Source organism: Centroberyx affinis, unplaced genomic scaffold, assembly GCF_046629955.1.
Source record: "Centroberyx affinis isolate AG114_WGS23_722 - 3 ecotype Tasmania unplaced genomic scaffold, CSIRO-AGI_Caff_v1 ptg006156l_1, whole genome shotgun sequence".
Lineage (NCBI taxonomy): Eukaryota > Metazoa > Chordata > Actinopteri > Beryciformes > Berycidae > Centroberyx > Centroberyx affinis.
Genome location: NW_027283127.1, coordinates 1 through 20,547, shown reverse-complemented (window position 1 = coordinate 20,547; position 20,547 = coordinate 1). Strand labels below are relative to the sequence as shown.

The window sequence follows — 20,547 nt, the reverse complement described above, 5'->3', positions numbered from 1 at the left end:
TCCTAAAGCCCCCTCCATGCACAGATGACATCAAACATTCATTTACAAAGTCACCGTCTTCGTCTGTGGAGCGCGAGGGGCTTTATCAATAATGCAAACCCCCCCCCCTTTCCCCTCCCTCCTGGTAAGCGACCAGTGGAAGCATCCTCGCCCCTCCCAGTTACCACGGAGACAAGCGCTGCCCTCTCTCTTGAGGTAACCATGACAACAGGGCTTTCTGTCTGTCAGCGGAGGTAGCGGAGAAATCACAGAAATCATGTAGGGCATTGCTTCTGTTTGAACTCTGCGTACCGTTCGTATGCAGCTATACCTTGAGTCATCAAGCGTGTGTGTGTGTCTGTGTGTGTGTGTGTGTCGCAGTCCAGAGCCTTCCGAAAGACAAAAGCATATTATTTATGATGACGCGAACGCCCCTGGCAATGCAGATGTCATATATCCTTTAGAGAATCTTAGCACACATCACATGCTGTGCTGCACACACACACACACATTTGCATTACTATCCACTGACTACATTAATTTCCCTAACCCTAATTTTAACCCTCACCGCTACATGGCAAACCTCAAAGGAACAAAGCACGTTTGTTCCTTTAAGGTTGGGAGACTGGCCCAATGGTTATCTTAAGTGATGAGAATATAGGGATTAAAGTCATCCATGTGTCCCTGGTCAATCAGTCACTATGGTGCTCCATGCTAACACTTTAGCATAGACTATGTTGAGTGATAGTAGGCTTCATGCTAACACTTCATCATACACCATGTTGAGTGATAGTAGGCGCCATGCGAACACTTTAGCATACTATGTAAAGTGATAGTAGGCTCCATGCTAACACTTTAGCATACACTATGTAGAGTGATAGTAGGCTCCATGCTAACACTTCAACATACACTATGTAGAGTGATAGTAGGCGCCATGCGAACACTTTAGCATACTATGTAAAGTGATAGTAGGCTCCATGCTAACACTTTAGCATACTATGTAAAGTGATAGTAGGCTCCATGCTAACACTTTAGCATACACTATGTAGAGTGATAGTACGCTTCATGCTAACACTAGTGTAACATAGTGTACGCTAAAGTGTTAGCAAGAAGCATTGCAGCCAATGATCTACCAGGGGCACATGGATGATTTTGGTGTGTATGTTCTCATCACTGAATAGGGAAGCTGACCAACAGGCCAGTCTCACAAAAACTTTGTGTATTCTTTAAACCTTTACCCTGACCTAAACCTAATCCTAGTTCCAACCTTGACCTATTCTAATCTTAATACTTTATGAGAACATTTGGCACTCATAAGGATAACAGTACAAGAACACACACACACACACACACACACACAGGCACACAGGTGGCAACTGTGTCCTTGTTGATTTGATTGGAAGAGCACATTCTATTCCTGGCCGTCGGGACAGAATAACATATCATCACTGTTTACTAGCAACCACACTCGCATCAGTCAACTTCAACATTTCACCCATCGGTGCTGGCTCTGTTTGTGTGTGTGTGTGTGTGTGTGTGTGTGTGTGTGTGGGCGTCTGAGTGTGTTTGTGTGTGTGTGTGTGTGTTTCTGACACTGAAAGCTCCCTTGGGTTGCCTTGCATGCATTAGTCCTAGCCCTTGAAAAGACACACGCATAATGTGGAGATTACATTGCAACAAAACAGCACTCAATCAATGAAACCGATGATCATTATAACCACACACACACAAACATTCAGCTTCATGTTACATGCTGTATAGCTCTGAACCTGAATTCTTTGATGAAAAGCAGAGGTATGAGCTTTTCACCCAACAGCGATGATAATGATGATATAATAACATCATATAGAGTAAAGATAGCCTGTTCTAATTCATTATCCTCAAGTTGACATAATTGGAGCTGTGGCCTAATACATTCACCAGATTCACCTTCACACAGTATGTCTCCATCCCCTTCATTTACCATGATCAGCTGACCTGCATGGACCAATGCCAAGCCTCGGAGAGCAACCAGTTAATGGCCCTGGGGTGTTCCCAGCCAATCGGATTTGTCCCAATGGACTCATTAGCATACAGTCCATCAGCACTGGACCTGGAGGTTCATTGGTTGAGCTTCAGCTAAATTTAGATATACATGCAAACAGCAGAGGGGGAGATCCATGTTATGTTTTGAAAGAGGCGTTTGTGCCACTATGCCAATATTGCTCTGTATCGTATATATTTAGAACATTACATAAGGAACATACTCCTCTCTTTCACACTATAACATAACACTATCCTGAGGCAGAGCAAATATGGTAATGTCAAAAGCAAGGGAATAATAATAAAGAATAAGGTATATTATTGCATTAGCTGTAGAGAGAGAAGCTCCGTAGGGACTAAAGAGGATGAAGTGAGTAAATAAGAAAAGAGTGTAATGCAATAAATATATAGTATTAGATATGCCATTTCACTCAGTAGCACATCCATGTACAGTTGCTGCCTTCAAGTGCTGTCGGCTATATTGTAATTATGAGTTTAGCACCCATGAAAGACCCAACGAGCTGATAAGTACAGCTGGCAGCTGGGAAAAAAGGGGATTTTTTGAGTTGCTGAGATGTGAAGTTTGACAACTGATGGTTAAAATGATGCATGCAAAACATTTGACTAATAAATTAATGAACTCATCAGTTACACGCTTGATTACATGCCCCTATGCTGCTTGAATTCTAAAATTAAAAAAACAACAACTTTTGCTCCAGGGTGTATTTTGTTATCATTTCCCACCAAAAGCACTCAAATGTGTCATCAGTGCTATTTACCATTTCTGAACTCAGAAGTAGGAGCTTTTGAGGGGCAACTGAAGGCGGCAAGCGGCCGAGTGTCGAAGGGTCAAGGGGTCACAGGTCAAGAGGTGGAGCTCTCTGGGCTAAAAACAAGACACACACACACACACACATCCACACAAGTAGCCGAGTAGCCAGGTACAAGTGCATAGGAATTGACCAAAACATAGTTAAAACTCTACTGAATTAATGATCTGATAGCCAGCAGTTCCTCGGGACTGGAAAAGTCTGGACTGATGCTCATACTCAGCTATTTCTTCATGTGTTCTTAACTGGTATGAACACCAGAGAGGAGGAGCACAGTCAAGTCCATCATGCTTAGCTAAAGTTACAGGGACTGGAATCGGGGGACAAATCTCTGACCTGGCAGGATGACATGTTACCAAACTTCTGTCCAATAAACAAGCTACTTGCGAGTCATGTGACTTTTGTTTACAAGCCCCGGTTCGCTTGTAATTAGGCAGTGTGAACCTAAACAAACCAAATATAAAAATGCCACAAAGTCAACATTTCCAGTATGGTTCAGACTAAAGAAAACAAACTGTAGTTGTGATCGCACCTTTAAACACACACTGGTCTGTATCTTCAGTAGTGCACCACATGCTCTCTCTTAGTAAACTGTGTCTGTGCAAAGTGAATGTGAAGTAATAAGAGCTGACTTTTCCTAGATTAAGAATTGACTGGCTGTTATTGTTTTCAGCGGCTGGTGTCTTATTGAAATATCCAATGATAAGAGAAGTGTAGGAGCCATGGTCTGGTCTGTTAACCAGGGGGACATTTGGGGAGCTTCATCAATATGAAATCGGCCTCTATATCAATACTCATTAATGTTTGGGGATGAAAATGCATGGAGTTGTTAACGATGGAGCTGGTTTGTAGTCACACAGCAGAGTGGGGAAGACAATAAAACAACGCATACATTGTCCTCAGTTAATCAGCCCCTCCAGTAATTAGCAATTTTGCGATCACAATAATTAAATCAAATTCAGCTAATCCCCTTGAGAAGTTGCAATTTGCAACAACGTTAACGAAAACTAACGAAATAACGAAAACTAGGAGTGAAAAAACATTTTTGTTACCTGAAATAAAAATAAAATGAGGCTTTACAAAAAAACGATAACTAACTGAAACTGTATTGTGTGTTTACAAAACTAACTAAAATAAATTAAAATTATAGAGAAAATGTCTTTAATTTTCGTTTTTGTCAATTTATTTCATACATAAGCCTTGTATTGTGGGTGGATATGAAATCTATCTTCCAATTTTTTTTAATTTTTTTTTTTACCTTTTTGAATCTCGCCCTTGACAAATACCCCATATTACAAAAAAGACTAAAACTAAAACTAAGCATTTTCAAAAAATAAAAACTCAACTAAACTAGCAAACCCGCTTTAAAACTAGTTAAAACGAAACTGAAATTGAAAACAAAAAGTCAAAACGAAATAAAAATAAAAACTAATGAAAAATGCAAAACTATAATAACCTTGCAACAAATACTACACTTTTTTTTTCACATAAATTGGTCCAATCACCTTTAAATTATGTCTGCCTTGGTCTTCTGCTACTACCAACCAAATGTAAATGTATCCACCCGTCTCAAATGAAATTCTGAATTATCAAATGGACTGATAACTTATTGTGCTGATGTTGAAGTGAAGGCATATTTATAAAGACTTTAATCCAAGCACAGTATTTTCCTCTGTTACAACTTTGAGACCGTGTTTTTTCTGCTTAGAAAATAAAAAAGGATGAGTTTCAAACATATGCCACTGGCCTATGCTTATTACCAGAGAAAGTGGTTATGTATGACTTTCTTAGTGGGAGGCAGTTTTTTGGTATCTTTAAAGCCACTTTAGAACGATTTTTTCCTTGACTTGTTTTTCCCCATTTCCTGCACTTTTACTGCAAAACAACACTTAAAACTCATCGAAATATTTGATGAAAACTGCAGCAAAATCAGGCATTTTTAGTCACATCCTTGTCTCTCTCTCTCTCTCTCTCTCTCTCTCTCTCTCTCTCTCTCTCTCTTTCTCTCTGTCTCTCTATTGCCCTTCCTTCTTATCACATTCCTTAACAGCAGTTTATTAATTATCCTCTCATGTGTTTGACAGACAGGGGAATTGCTTTAAGGAAAGTGTGCAGAGTCATAAAACTGGAGGCGAAGGTGATCGATATTTCCACACACACACACACAGGAGAAAGAAAGAGAGAGAGAGAGAGAGAGAGAGAGAGAGAGAGAGAGAGAGAGAGAGAGACACTCAGAAACACTACTACCCAGCCTCAGTAATGAAGTTCGGCTCTATTTCTCACACTCCTGCGTCATTTCTCTCTTTCTTTCCTCTTTCTCTCTTCCTTTCCCGTCTCTTTCATCCTACCACCCATATAATGATGCTCAGCTGGAAGCGGCGTTGCTAGGGGTCACGTTAGGTTGCTAGGTCACCGCCTCCTCCTCCTACAGACCGGCCAATTACAGTCTGGTCTGGAGCTACCTGTGTCATACCACACACACACTCACACATTTCACACCATGTCTGCAAGTTTCATCAAGTGAAATGTAAGACTTTTTATGCCTTTTGAATGCCAATTAGAATGAACTAGACTATAAGACCAATTTGGCAATTCAAGTACATGTGAAAATGAAGTGTATGTGTGTGCGTGCATATGCATTTATTTATATATCAAAATGCAGAATTATGATTTCCAAACTGGCGGCATAATGGGGGGAATTTCTATGCTGCACAGTCACAGTTTGTCATCTAATGCATTTCTCCAGGCAAGATTTATGTTCTCAACAACAAACCCTTTCAGTACAAGCTCTCATGCTCTTATACAAAGGTATTCCTTTGCACAGTAATGAACAAGAAAACTGTCAATATGAGGAAGAACTTCAGCCGGTAAAAGTTCAGTGATGCCTGATAATGTGACAAGTGCTCCAACTGCACAATGCGAAAATGTCTCTCTTAACAAGTCACTTAGTCTCATGTTCAGTCTTAAAATCTGAAGTGAGAAGTTCTGCCAAATGGGGTGAGATACATCCGATTGTTGCCAATGCAGCTTCATGAAGTTCAGGAATTTTCTACAAGTTTCAATATCTAGAAACACGGCAGAATATGTCAGATCACTACACTGGTACTGAGAAAATGTCACTTTAAGAGAAGTCTTGAAAGAAGTTGTGTTGCATTTGGAACACAAGTGAAATTATCACACTCCACTGACAGATTTTTTTTAAATTCTAGGAAAAAACAGTTGTTCAGACTCAGCACTAGACTAAATGACTTAGTAAATATGGATATTTTTTTGCTGTGTATTCCCAGTAGTGTTGCAGAGGTGGCATGCTGCTAAAGTCATTACAGCGCATTTCAAATTAACCACAGCAGTCTAACTGCTGTCGGGCAGAGACACTTTAGGAACAAAAATGTCACGCTGGCCTTTAAAGGGAGAGGAGAATGACCCCCCCACCCCCACCCCGAAACACACACACACATACCCTTCCCACACATACACACGCACACACACACACACACACACACACACTCTACTGTTAATTGCAGTGCACAGATCAGTGCACCGATTCTGGTAAGATCAGAATTAGAACTCCAAAGCAGCATAGACTTCATTGTTTCATCAGAGGAAGAAAAATGTATGATCTCTATGCAAGGGTGGCTCAAATGAAAAAAAAACTACAGTATATACACAAGTTGAGGAGCGAGCTACAAAGAAGATATCCCTGTCATCATCATCATCATCACTGTCATCGCAAATAATACAAAAAACCCAAACTGTCAAGACTTCGAAGGGAGAGCTGACACTGACTTCCTAGTGCTTCAAAGATTCTGCCGGTTGCTTGAGCAAGTTCCGGTCCCTCAAAACCTTCACATCTGTAAAAAAAGACAAAGTTCTGGTCCCTCAAAACCTTCACATCTGTAAAACAAAAGTTCCGGTTCCTCAAAACCTTCACAGCTGTAAAAAAAAAACAATCTCTTAAAATACCCCAACTCAGCTCCAGAACTACTTGAACACTTCAGGATGCTCAAAGCTGCCTGAAGGGTGGAGTCGCACTAAAGTCCCTGCTGTACCTGCCAGTGTTTGGGGGTCTTACCAGCACCAGCAGAGGCTGCGGGGAACGTGCTTGGCGCAATAGAAGTCTGGCAGCGCGTTCTGGTCCAGGTTGGAAAGACTCCCGGCCGTCCTCAAGCCCTTGTCCGAGCCGCACACCTTGCACATGGCCGCGTTGCCCATGGCCATGCGAGAATGCATGGACCGTTATCCCATCCGAACGCAAAGAAATCTAAGTGGGTGCGTTTAATCACTCCAACAGTTACTAATCCACTCCTTGTCCCTGCTTCCCCCCTCCCCCTTAAAAACCTTAGAGGCTACCAAGCACAGGGGGGGCTGAGGATGGTAACCTCCCCACCCACCCTACCAAAAGCTCACTTCCCTTGGGCCTCAGCAGTGGACCTAGGTGCCCTACCTTGGTCCCTGGCCTTGCCTAACTGTTACTACTGCCGCTACAGCGCTTCAGCTCTCTCTCATTGCTAATTCCAGCTTCCTGCCCTGTCCATTGACTGACTGACCGAACAACCCCCCCCCCCCACCCCCACCCCCCCTCAGCTATTTTTACACCCACCAGCCCAGCTATGCATGGGGACAGACAGAGAGAGAGAGGGAGAGGGTGGTCGGCACAGGGCTTATGGAGGGCAGCATGCCAAACACAGAGAAGGGGAGGGGGGAGGCATCACAAACACACTGGGGTTTGACCGATATGGGCTTTTGAAGGCTGATACTGCTATTTTTTGAATCAATCAATAGCCGCTATTTTGTGCCAACATGCAATGTCTATCAATTCGACCATTTCATGCCAAAAGATTCCAAAAAACGACAAGTATTCAGTGTTTCCCCTTGCATTTTTATTCTTGCCGGGGTGGAAAAGCCTCTAAAACGGCATTTTCCACTGAAACCCAGGATGATAATAGTAAAACACATTCACATACCCATAGATAGCCACTGTATTATCTATTTTACAATACATCTATAATCAAACAAGCTGCATCATATCCATGACTGGCTGATATCTGATTTGTACAACAAAGACAATTATCGGCTCAATACATGGGCAAACTGAAACACACACACATAGTGAATCACACCATAGTCGAGTGGCTGCAGCATGCCCTCTCATGGAATCACAAGGCAGGGTTACTTATGATGACTTAGAGGTGTTATCACTCCAACAGGTCCACAGTTGAAACAGGATTAGCTTGGCGCTAGCTTGTCCTTGCCTGCCTGCATGGTTCCACATAAAGTCTGTGAAGAAGCTCCTTTAAGGTTACATAAGGTTGTTTTTAGGGGGCTGCCTCTAAATGAATGATATATAACCAGAGACTAACCTGCCTCCATGCCACTTTTTTTTTCTAGATGCCTTCTCAAGGAGTTCAAAACAAGTCCTACTTTTTACTGCATGCTAGCTGAACTACTGCTACATGTTTGCTCCATTCCCAAGAGTTTGGAAAACTTAAGTTTCGCTTTGTTTTTTTTTACATTTTGGCAACCAGTTAGTTGAAGAGAAAGAAGTGTCTGCAGTACTAATATAGGATAAGATGCAGGATAAATACATGAACAGGGACTTCTACTATGGCTACTAGGTTTAGACTGATATATTGATTTGATATATTGGCCAATCATGTCGTCCACCTCTGATATGATGGAGCTTCACTCTTCACTTAAAGGCAGTAATGTATGCCAGAGTTTCTCCTACCATTAGGTGGGGTGGGTCAACCTGCCTTAAAGAGCTGCTTATCCTAAAAACATTTCATTAATCTGGGTTTCAATGGAGAGTGTTAGTGTCCAATGATGGTCTAAATGCTGTTTCGGAGGCTTTTCTACCCCACCAGGAATATAATTCTGGGTTAAAAACTGAATGCTTGTAATTATTTTGGCATGAACATTTTCAAATTTAAAGATCTTGAATATTAGTCAAAATATTGTCTATCAGCAGCTTCAGTCTAAAAAAACATCGGTATCAGTATTGGTCCGTATTGATGGAACCCTACTGATTACCACTGTGTACATTGCTAAAGCAGCATAGATTCAGTATAAATACATGAAGCAGGCCTTCTACTCTACCACCACCACTGTACTTTTCACTCCAATCGAGCTCACAAACAGACTTTTCTCGGGGGACATTTGGCATTTGATCCAGATGCACAAACCTGTCGCCTCTGATCACCGGACTTATGTCATGAAGTGGTTAATGAAAGCAGGCACGGTGTTTAGCATCGCAGTTCTGTGTCAGAGCGTAGCCCAGAGCGGAGCCTGTATTGATCGTGCTGGTTTGAATGCGGATTAGAGTCAGACGGACCTTTTCGTAGCAATTGATTGGCTTCACAGAATTAATGCTATGCCATTTAATAAAGCTTTGGACGTTGTGTGCCTGTGATCTTTGAGAAGAGATCAGTGTATGTGCGTCCATGTGTAGATTAATGTTTATGTGTGTATGCATCTCTGAAGACACACTTACATTTGTGTGTGTGTCCAGAGAGGTAAATGTCCCCATTCTCTTTGCGGCCTTTTAGGACACCACACATGTGACCAAGCATTGCGGTGTCTCACACAATACCCTCACTGTTCCAAATATCACCCAAATATTTCTCATTCACCGAATATGTTAGCGTAGGGAGGAAAGGAATGCTACACAGAAACCACATGAGAAAGCAGATTATCCTGTTTTTTCTAAGAATGAATGAATATGTGACCGAGCGAGTAAGAAAGCAACACGACCGTCATGTTTCACCGCATCTGACAAAATCACAGTGAGCTATCTGGGGATATGCTGAGAAAAAAAAAACATGACAAATGTGTAAGAGGGAGGGATTGTAAAACATCAAAACAATCAACTCCGATTTAACACGCTTCTTGCCAATTCAAAACAGCCTGTTGTTGCAGCTCAAATCTGCATTTGTGAGTGACAGAATTACAACCGAGCCATTAGCTCCAGCAAATCTGGCACTACAAAAACCACAAGTCCCCATTTCACATTATTATGTGACTTGATTTGGCCCTAAGCTCCTTGTTGTTTCACTCTGCTACTGTATACACAGCTTGGCCTGGCTGAGATGTGGACTGACCGAGTTGGTTTTTGAAGGCCGATACCAATATCTTAGGACTGAATAGCTGATATTTTGTCCCCAATATGCAATATATATAAATTTGATTTTATTTCTGTGCCCCAAAAAATGAAGTTTTAAGTGTTTCCCCAGGAATTGTATTGCTGTGGTTCAGACTTGTGCATATTCACAAACACTGATTGCACTGTCAGGGATAATAGAAACACCATTTGACCATTTTCACAAAAAAAAACAATTCTAAAATTTACCAGTATTCAGTGTTTCCCCCAGAATTTTATCCTTGTCAGGGCGAAAAACCCTCCAGAACAGCATTTATATCATGGGACACTAAAACTCTCCACTGAAAGTCACCTTAATGAAAACCTTTTAGGTGCCTGAGCAGCAGAGTGAGGCAGGTTTCTCTCCTGAAGCTAGTTGAGTAAAAAAAGAGGAACCTCCATCATATCAGAGGTGGACGACACTGGACTATATCGGTCAAACTGTACTGGTTACATCATCCATCCCACCACTGGAGAGGTGTGAGTGGCAGAAACACATGGCCGAGGCCTGTCAGGTGAGGCTGTGGATCGCCTTCAGCAGTAAAACGGCATCGTCTGATCTTGGGGCCGGCTTCACTGCTGGAGGTGTAAGGTGACAAGGACGACCCACTTCCTTCTATGAAAATATTAGGCCATCTGAATTGGGCTGGGGCATACACACATACACACACAGCAAAGTAACTAAAAAAAGCACAAAGCGAGAAAGGTCAAATGTCCACACACTGTACAAAATGTCCATCTTAACAAGCCATACAGTCTTATATTCAGCTTGAAAATCTTATTTTTCTTGAAACAAATTAAAAATTCTGACAAAGGTGGTGAGATGATTCTACTTGTTTCCTATGCAGTTTCACTTGTTTCAGGAATTTTCTCACCCTGGATTTGAAAAAATCTGATTTTAAGCCCTGACACTTGACTAAATCGCTCGTTAAGATGGATATTTTTTTGCACCGAGCACACACACACACACACACACACACACAGACACATTCAGACAAAGTAGCTCAACATCCGCACTTTGGATGTACAAACACACGCATGCACACACACACACACACACACACCCTGCATCCCTTCAGTTTAGCTCCATCGCTAGTTAAAACACACGCAATCAGGCAGGGCCTTCCGCTGGTGCTGTCGGCTAATGGAACAACAGGCCTGTTTAGTTTCATTAACCTTCTCCTGGACGTTAATTCACTTAACGTCTCCTCCAATCTCCCCTTTAAACCAGCCATCGTCTGCCAACACACTCATGCAATTAGCCTAGCCAGTGGAGGAGGCCATGCGGGTGTGTGTGTGTGTGTGTGTGTGTTAAAGAGACAAAGAGTCCAAACGGCCTTGTATGACAGGTGGGTGGGTCATATTATTTCCTCCATGAATCACTACTACTACTACTACTGCCCCCATAATCCCAGCGCTCCCAACCTCCATTACCAAATCCCACTGGTTTCCACTTGTTCTCCATCTCTAAAAAGGAGATTTCCCCTCCTCCCTCCCTCCCTCCCTCCCTCCCTCCCTGGCTCCCAGCTCCTCCTGCGGGTTGGTTAATCCGCTGGGCGGGGCAGGGGTAGACAACAAACGCCTTTAATCTGTGATCAACCATATGGCTCGCTGGCTGCAGGAGGGAGGAGGGGGTGTTTAGTGAACCTACTGCTACTGCTGCAGTTTGTTTCCCCTGCTGCGGGGGGAAATTGCGGTGATGCGTGTCTCCATGGGTGTGTGAAAGGGAGGAGACGTGTTTTAGTTTCAAAGACTCCGGGGTTGTACTTCGACGCCCCAATTCTCATCGGTCTAATTTGCTGTAAACAGTGTTGCCGTAATGTTGTTACTTTTCCCAGTGAGGAGTGATGTAACACTATTTCCATTTCAGCAATAGTACGTTTACCAATCAGAAAAAGAAAGTCATTACTTTCATTATCACTCCCTCTAAATATCAGATTGAAGCTGTTATCCAAAAACTGATGATTACTTCCATCTCAAGAATCAAGTGGAAGTATTCCCACTACTTTGATTTTATCCGTTTGAATCAACCGTCCGTATCCGTTTGAATCAACATTGGACATCAACACTGTTTGGTTTCATATGAAAATATGAAAAGATGTAACTGCCATTTTTGGGGGTGTAACAGAAAAGATGAGTAGTGTAACAAATTACTGTAATTAAGTATGAAAGTAATAGAGGCTTTGCAATTGCATCGCAAATTTACGAGCAGCCATGTCTGGCTGCATCATGAAGGTCCATTACACAATTGAGTATGTGCAAATAATGTCTAAATATATAACCACCTAAACATATCTGAAAAATACTGTTGTGGTGTGGGTTGAAGTTAAGTAAAAGTGAATAGTGTGATAAAGTGGATTTGTTTCCAAATGTAGGTTACTGTGACACAGTAAACTGTCTTGTCTTTAGCTCTAGTCTCTACTCCAAAACTCTCTGAGTTGTAGCTTGAGAAGAGTCAGCTCAGTTAACCTGAACAAACTGTTAGCTAGCTAACTAGCCAGAAGGCTACTTTAGCAAAGCAACCGATGTTAATGTTAATGAAACTATATATTAGCCACTGCTAATACTAGCTTCTACTACATATGTTAGCTAGCGTGCGAATCAGATGCGTTGGCAATAAGACAGTATGATAACTAGCTAACCAGACACTATTAGCTAGCCAACAAGCTGACAGTATCTAAACACAAAATCAACCAGGTGTATGTGATGAAATGAATAGTTTCCAGACAAAAACAGCACAAAAAATTTAACCATTTCTACTGAATAATTTCTACTTTTTTCTACTGAAGACAGGTTATATGTTTAGAAAGACAACAAGCTGTTCACAGCCACTGTTGCCCAAGAGCTGGGGACCTCCAATATGGCCGCCAATGGGAGCCTTACATCACCTGAAAGCCTTCTATAATACAACTTTTGACATGAGTAAGGAACAACGAGTGATAGCCTACTTTTTTTTTTTTTTTTTGGAGTAACAAGCCCAACACTGGTTGCAAATCAACAGATGGGGAAACAGGGAAGGGTTGATGGAGCAGAGAGGAAGAAAAGGAGGATAATGGAGAGACGCAGCAGTGAAAGGGGGAGGTGGAGGGGTAAAAAGGCAGGGAGAGAGAAATAGAGAGGGAGGGTAGGAAAGCAAGATGGATGGGACGAGGGGGAGGGGTCAGTTTTAGCATCTGCAGTGGAGACGAGGAACAACTGCAGCCCATGTTACAGAGGAATTTAACGCAGTGGGGGGTGCAGTCAGTCATCCGAGCATCAAACATAAATCTGGGATTTAAAATTCAACATAGAGTATAAGCGTGTATGTGTGTGTGTGTGTGTGTGTGTGTGTGTGTGTGTGTGTTATGCATGCACATGTCGAAATATGTATTAATCAGTATTAGTACTACCCAAACACACAGGTACAGTAAGTCTCCTCCTTCTTGACTAGATTATAGAACAGCATTAGTCCATCCATACAGAATTATAGAAGTTGGTAGGTTCCAGGTTGCTATGGAAACACAGATTGGGAGAGGTTATTGCATGGATTTTTCTTACGCTTGAAAATCAAATGGAGGTCTGCAGAGAAAGGCGTCTTCAATGTCAACAGCAAACCTCATTAAGTGGCACTGATATTACTCTCTATTTAGGTATCTGGTGTTTTATGGAATTTCTGCTTTATTAGCTGTTATAAAGGGAGAGTGACGGGGAAGTAGGTGGGTGGGAGAGCAAGACAAGGTTGGAAAAGGTTCTGAGGCTGCACCATCGCCCTCATTATATTGCAAGCACACAGTATGTATTATTATTGTGTGTTTCAGTGGAGAGTTTTAGTGTCCCATGATGGTCTAAATGCGGTTTCAGAGGTTTTTCCACGCTGACAAGGATAAAATTCCAGGGGAAAACACTGAATACTTGTCATTTTTGGCAATGAAAATAGTCACATATAAAGATACTGAATATCAGCTATCGGCATCAAAAAAACATTGGTATTGGCCTTCAAAAACCAATATTGGTCAAACCCTAGTGCATACCAATCAATGCTGTGTCTTTATAGAATTGTAAGAGTAACTAAACCCCAAACCCAAATCTGTGTAAAGCCGGACATCTAATGGTAAAAAGCATGCTACTGAAATAGCCATCTGCTATTGGATGGTCTTTGGTGCCAGGTGATGTCACCACCTGTTGTACTCTATAGCAGTGGTTCTCAACGTAGGGTCCGGGGACCACAAGGGGTCCTTGAGGGGGTTGTGGGGGTCCCCAGCAAATTCATGAATCAGCATTACTTCATTTACAAGAAGTGAACACAATTAGAGAATGTAGAAGAATGACTGTTTTGATCATAGTTTCTCTGTTATCTCTCTACCTACAATACAGATAGTCATAGAATTCTGGACAAAATCATATCTAATAATACAAATATTCTCAGATTTGGGTCCGAGAGACCGTGGCCCTAATGTGGACTAAATTAGGGGTCCTTGATGTGAAAAAGGTTGAGAATCACTGTCATAGAGGACTATTTTTTTTAACATTAAGTCAAGGGACCATGGTGAAATCCTTAATTTTTAGACAGAGGGAGGATCCAGAGAGCTGAGACATATCAATGAATTTGGGTGCAACATTTTAAAGCAAAAAATCAAGTACTTTCAAGACCATCTCTGCTTTTTCAAAAACTTTGAGGGCCTTATTTTATTTTTCTCAACTGCACAAACTTTCAAGGATTTTCAAGGCCTGTGTGAACCCTGGTGAGGTGACCAACGGGCCCAACTCCCAACAAAGTCAATGTAGTCCTTAAAGACCTAAAACTAGCCAAATCTTGATTTCTGGGAAAGGATTTTCAGGCAGACAGTTTTCTTTTTAGGAGAGTGCAGAAGGAATACTCTCTTAGTGTAAGCTCCTTTGGGGGATCTTTCCCCTTGCATAACTAAGCCACACCATCATCTGTAATCATGCACTTCCTACTTTGGACCACATCAGTTGGTCTCCATTAATCGAGCGATCGGCCTATACACAAACTGTTCTCAACTAAGGTTGGACTGAAATGGGTTGTCGAAGGCTGTTGCAATACCGAGAGTTTTTGGGCTGAAGCTGCCAATAGCCAAAATTTTGTGCCGATATTCAAGATTTTTACATTTGTTTCCCCCAGACTTTTATTCTTGTCAGGGTGGGAAAGCCTTTGAAACCGAATTTAGATCATCATAGGACACTAAAACTCTCCATTGAAACCCAGCATATCAATACTACTACAAACTACTACTCCTAAAAGTACTACTACTGCTTCTAACACAGGTACTACCTCTAGTACTAGTACTACTACTAATAATAATTATTATAATAGTGAAACATATTTATGCTGTGTAGAATCTGATCAAAATGTCTCATTAGAATCAGTTCAGGTTAAGGTCTTCCCATAGACAACCAGTGTAGTACTGATCAATTCTACAATAAATATGTAATCAATCAAACTGCATCATATCCATGATGTCAGAGGTGGACCACACTGACTGGCTGATATCTGAGTTTAGATAGATCTGAGTTTAACAGAAGACCAATATCAGCCCCATATGTGGGTATAACCCTATTCTGAGGCTCAGGTTGTCTGTCTGCCACAATACAGTACTGTAAACCCATTTGTGTCTGCAGATCCAGGATGGACGCTACCACTACTTTCCGGTGGATTCTCCCCCTCTCGGTTGCCATGGCGATGGGATTGGTACTGGTCCTGAGCTGCCATGTCCCATAGCGCCACGGCGACCAGATTACGAGCGCTCTAATCCGGGATTTCTCCAATCCCAGTTCAGCATCAAACAGCGGCACATACTCAACATCCATGTACCACCAGTGGGGTGTGTGTGTGTGTGTGTGTGTGTGTGTGTGTGTGTGTGTGTGGGTGGGGGATTGGTGGGGTGGGGTTATGGAGCTACAACTGGCAAAGAGGACATTCCTGATGATTTCTCAACGTGGAATAAGAGCAAGGTTGCGTCGGTTGCGTTCTAAAAGCAAAAATCCAATTGGAATTCACTTCAGTGTACACTCAGAAAAAGGCATCATTCAAGGGTTCTTTGGGTAGAAGCATAAAGAACCCTATGATTTGTTGAATTAAAACACTGGTAAATCAGAATAAAGAACCCAAAGGTCTTGCAATGCTGCTGATTCGGCCATACATTCTTAAAGGGTTCCTTACAGCACCATAAAGGGTTCTGCTATGGCACAAGCTTAAAGAAACATTTTCTGGTACTATACAGTAGTATAGTATAGGCTATCAACGGGGTCATCCCATGAAGAAGTCTGACGAAGTTTAAGCTTGGGCCGGCATTCGATATTTTCGGATATTGCGATATTTCTGGAATATCGTGATATTTTCCATGATAGCTTGTTATTATTAATAGTAACAATTATTATTATTCATCCGTGTCATCCAAGGGGCACACAAAGATTTGCCAGAATTCACGGGGCAGATGTTCGTAGTATTAGAGCATACAGTAGTAGAGTGCTTGAAACGCAGTGACAGGACGGCCACACCGTGCGTAGACATACAGTGTACAAACATACTGTCCCGTAATCCAGCACCGGGTCAAAAGAGAGAGAGCAATAGAAAGGAGGCGAGGGTGGGGTGGGGGTGGGGGATGGCGGAGGCAGAGATTAACATTCCCTTGCATAAACATTTCCTCCCCCCCCCCCCCCCCCCCCCCCTAAATTGCATCAGACGAGCATCCAGCTGCGGGGCCGGGATTAGGATGTAAAAATGGATAGCGGAGTGGCTTTGCCAGCGGGTCGGCTAATGTAATGCTCTGGATTGGTGGTGGGGGGGGGGGGGGGGGGGGGGGGGGGGGGGGGGGAGCAAGGGTCAGGGGAGCATCTAAACCAGCCAAAATAGAAAGGGCTGCGTGCTTGACAAAAAAAAAAATCTAGGACTAGGACTAGGACTCTACTTGGAATCTTTTTGATTTTTTTGGGCATGAAAATGGTCAAATATAAGGACATGCAATATCGGCACAAAATATTAGTATCTGCCTTCAAAAACCCAAACCCCAGTGCTCTGAACTCTGAACCACGGCACTAATCTCCAATGCCATCAAGAGAAAACACCTTAGCTGCTCCACTGACTGAATGACATGGGGATTAAATTTGTAGATTCAGATTTGACATACAAATGGTTTTGTATCTCAAAGTCACAAGGACAGACACATTTCAATACAGAAACTGACCGAGATCAGCATTTCAACAACAACACCGTTTGCATCTCCAAAATGTCAACTTTTTGAGAACTTTTGAGAAAATCAGCCATGGTTGACAATCATGTATTTTTAGGTTGTGTGTGTGTGTGTGTGTGTGTGTGTGTGTGTTCCTCTCTGTCAGCCTACAGAGTGGTGCAGTCAGTGCTGCCTACATTCTTAACACTGATGTAGAGAGGTGTATAGAGACACAGCATCCACTTGGACAATCACAGGTGTTCTTATGACTCACTCACACAGACACACAGTCGTACACATATGTGTGTGTGTGTGTGTGTGTGTGTCTACCCTTTCCTTCCAGCTTTGCCAACTTCTCTGAAAAAAATAATGCGCTAAAACTGCATTATGAATCATTCTTGAGTAATACTCATAGTTTAAGAATACTCATATATGTCGCCTGATGGCAAAAAACGGTGTTGATTTTCTCTAAATAATGTTCCAACTGAGGTCCATTTACGCAGATGCACAACTAAATAACTAATACTTTGGAAAGGTTAACAGTGAAATGCACTGTGTCAAACACAAATGGCCATGAAAACAAATACGGCAAAAAAAGGCAGATGGATTATTATTACTGCATGCAGCTCCTACGGCAGATTAGTATCACGCCATCCGGTATCTCATGTGATCCTTTGGAGACGAGAGAGAGCGAGAGAGACAAAGAGAAAGAGCCAGAAACAGAAAGACAAAGAGAGGGAGGGGAAGATTAAGAGGAAATTATGTAATCTTTCAATTCATTTCAATTAGGCTCCATGGCAGGAGCTTCATAACAGCTCCTCTGGGCGAGTCGATCAAGTAATTAAGTATTAAATGTGAGAGTAAAACAAGTTTGCGAGACGGCTTTGCTGTCAAACAGTTGGCATTGTAGTCAAGGTAACTGGCTCTGGGTGAAAAATGGTGTTTCTCTGCAGACATGCTGGTGGTGTCGATATTTTTCTCTCTCCAAGGTAAGCGGCAGTATGGTGGACTGCTGATGGTGAAACAATGACTTGATTTGTCTTGTACACAGAAAAAGTTGGGTTGTTCAAGGTTTTTTTGTAAGGGTAGGGATTCTAGAAAAGTGGTAATGACTTACAGAGCCCTATGAATTGTTAAAGCTGCACTAAGGCGAGAATCTTCTGTAAAAATCCAGCTGTTTATCAGCCTAAATGACAAAGTGGAGCTATAACAGAGGAGAGCATCCTATCCACACTAACTGAGATGCTGTAGATTCTCCCCACTTGCTCAAACTAAGGTATGGTAATGGCGGGAAATCTTCTCCTCAAAGGAAGTAGCTAATGAAAACTTTAGAGTAAAATCCAAAAAGAGTCTCCTAAACAGCAGTAAGCAAGCACTCCGTCCAGAAAACGCTGGACTCTCCAACAATAGCTGAACGTCTTCACCACCGTCATCCCCACTATATGATAATGCTACGTTCCAAAGATGTTGAAAATTCATAAATTCTGTCCCTTCCAGATGGAATTGCATGTAGGAAACGTAAGCTTTGTCAACCCAGAGGTTTACAAGATGCAGTTATCTGACGTCATGTTAGCACGGCCGCATACACTGTAAACGCTACACAGCATTACATTGAACATGTTTATAATCCTCAAAATACACGTAGGTTTGATGTTCAGCATTGCATGACCTTAAATCCTGTGTGGTAAATGGTTAAATATATAAATATAAATTTGAGATGTAAAGTTGCACTTTGAGTTCTACGCTCTATCGTTCTATGCTAACTAGCTAGCTAACGCTAAAGAAAATCTTGGAGGTGTCCATGTTTCTTCCCTGTTTTTTCAAGCTGGACTACTGGAACACACGGAGGTATGGTAAAGAGGTAATTACAACGCTTAAAAAACCCCTCAAAAAAACAATTACCTCTAACTACCATTTGGGGCCGCCAATGTGCAAAGTTGCCTAATGCAGCTTTAAAATAAAAAATGAACAAGTAATTGTTAAACCAGAATAAAGATCCCTGTGTGGTTTTCTGGTACTATATAGAACCCTTTTTTTTAAGAGTGTCAACGTGTTTACTCTATTTCCCCTCTTTCTCTTTCATGACCATTTTCTTTCTCAGCCCCATCTATCTTTACACACACAGACACACACAAATAAACACATACCAGCCTGTGTTTTCATGTCTTATTCTTATCTCAGTCTAAGTCTTCCATAATTCATTAGAGCTTTTACCAAAAGGCTTCCCCACTGCTTTCCATACCCAGGCTACATCAGTTGCTCCCCCTGCCCAGGATTGCGTGCCTCCTGCTGGGGGTAAACTCAGCCAAACCCCCCCCCCACCTGTCCCATACAGTTCCACAGCATTGGTCTCGGGTTCGATATCATTGTACAAGGCATGAGGTAATACATAGGATTGGGGTTCGACCAATACCGATATTTTTGTATTGAAGCTGCCAATACCTGATATTTTGTGCCAGTGTTCATCATCTAAAAATATAACCATTTCATGCCCAAAGAATTAAAAATATTTAGTGTTTCGCCCAGAATTGTATTCTTGTCAGGTTGGAAAAGCCTCTGAAACAGCAGTTAGATCATCATGGGACACTAAAACTCTCCACTGAAACCCAGACTAATGCAATTCTTTAGGGTTAGTAGCTCCTTAACACAGGTAAGTAGGCAGGTAGGGGAAACTCTGGGATACAATACTGCCTTTAAATAAAACTCAACTTTTTTCTGTAGCTGTGGTCAAGGAGGAACCTCCATCATATCAGAGGAGGATGACATTTACTGGCTGATATCTGATATTTAATAAAAGGCCAATATTGGCTCGATATAACAGTCTAGCCCTACATAGGATAGACTTAGAGAGAGAGAGTGAGAGAGAGAGAGAGAGAGAGAGAGAGAGACTGGGATATGTTTGCCTTCCTTTGCCTTCACAACAGATAAGAGGTGAATGCGCATTTCACGGCCGAGCGGTGTCCTCCTCTACTGCAGATGTAGAAGCGAGAGAGAGAGAGAGAGAGAGAGGGGATAGAGGGAGAGGAGCAAACTGAAGGAGGGGGTGTGACAGGGAATATGTGTGAGAGAGAGAGAGAGAGAGGGAGAGATAATAATGCCGGAGAATCAAGGGAGGTGAAGGGTCTCCTCTATCCAGCCTTGCTCGATGCATTACACCTGCAGAGGAGACGGGTTCACTTGTCAGGATTTCACTGCGGTAGCGGAACACCAATAAGCAAGAACAAGGGAGGGAGAGGGGAGAGAAGGCAGAGAGAAAGAGACAGAGACAGAGACAGAGAATACGCCGGCTCATATGAGGAGAAACATAAGAATGAATTGGAATGCGTGAAGCACAGGCTTACTTCAGGTCTGTCAGAGGAGAAGGGGAAATGTGAGGTGACTAGTAATAAGAGGAGAGGCAGACAAGAGGAGG

The 20,547-nt window shown here is 42.2% G+C and overlaps 1 protein-coding gene across 1 annotated transcript in view; it reads right to left on the bottom strand.

Annotated features, from left to right (window-relative positions):
- LOC139638164 (ankyrin-2-like) overlaps positions 1-7,043 on the bottom strand; it is a 99,873-nt gene extending 92,830 nt beyond the window's left edge. Inside the window, exons 1-2 of the mRNA XM_071512204.1 lie at positions 6,910-7,043; positions 680-686 (exon numbers count right to left, since the gene is read on the bottom strand). Coding sequence (XP_071368305.1) covers positions 680-686; positions 6,910-7,043 — 141 coding nt within the window. The remainder of the gene's footprint in view (positions 1-679; positions 687-6,909) is intronic.
- Positions 7,044-20,547: the final 13,504 nt, after the last annotated feature.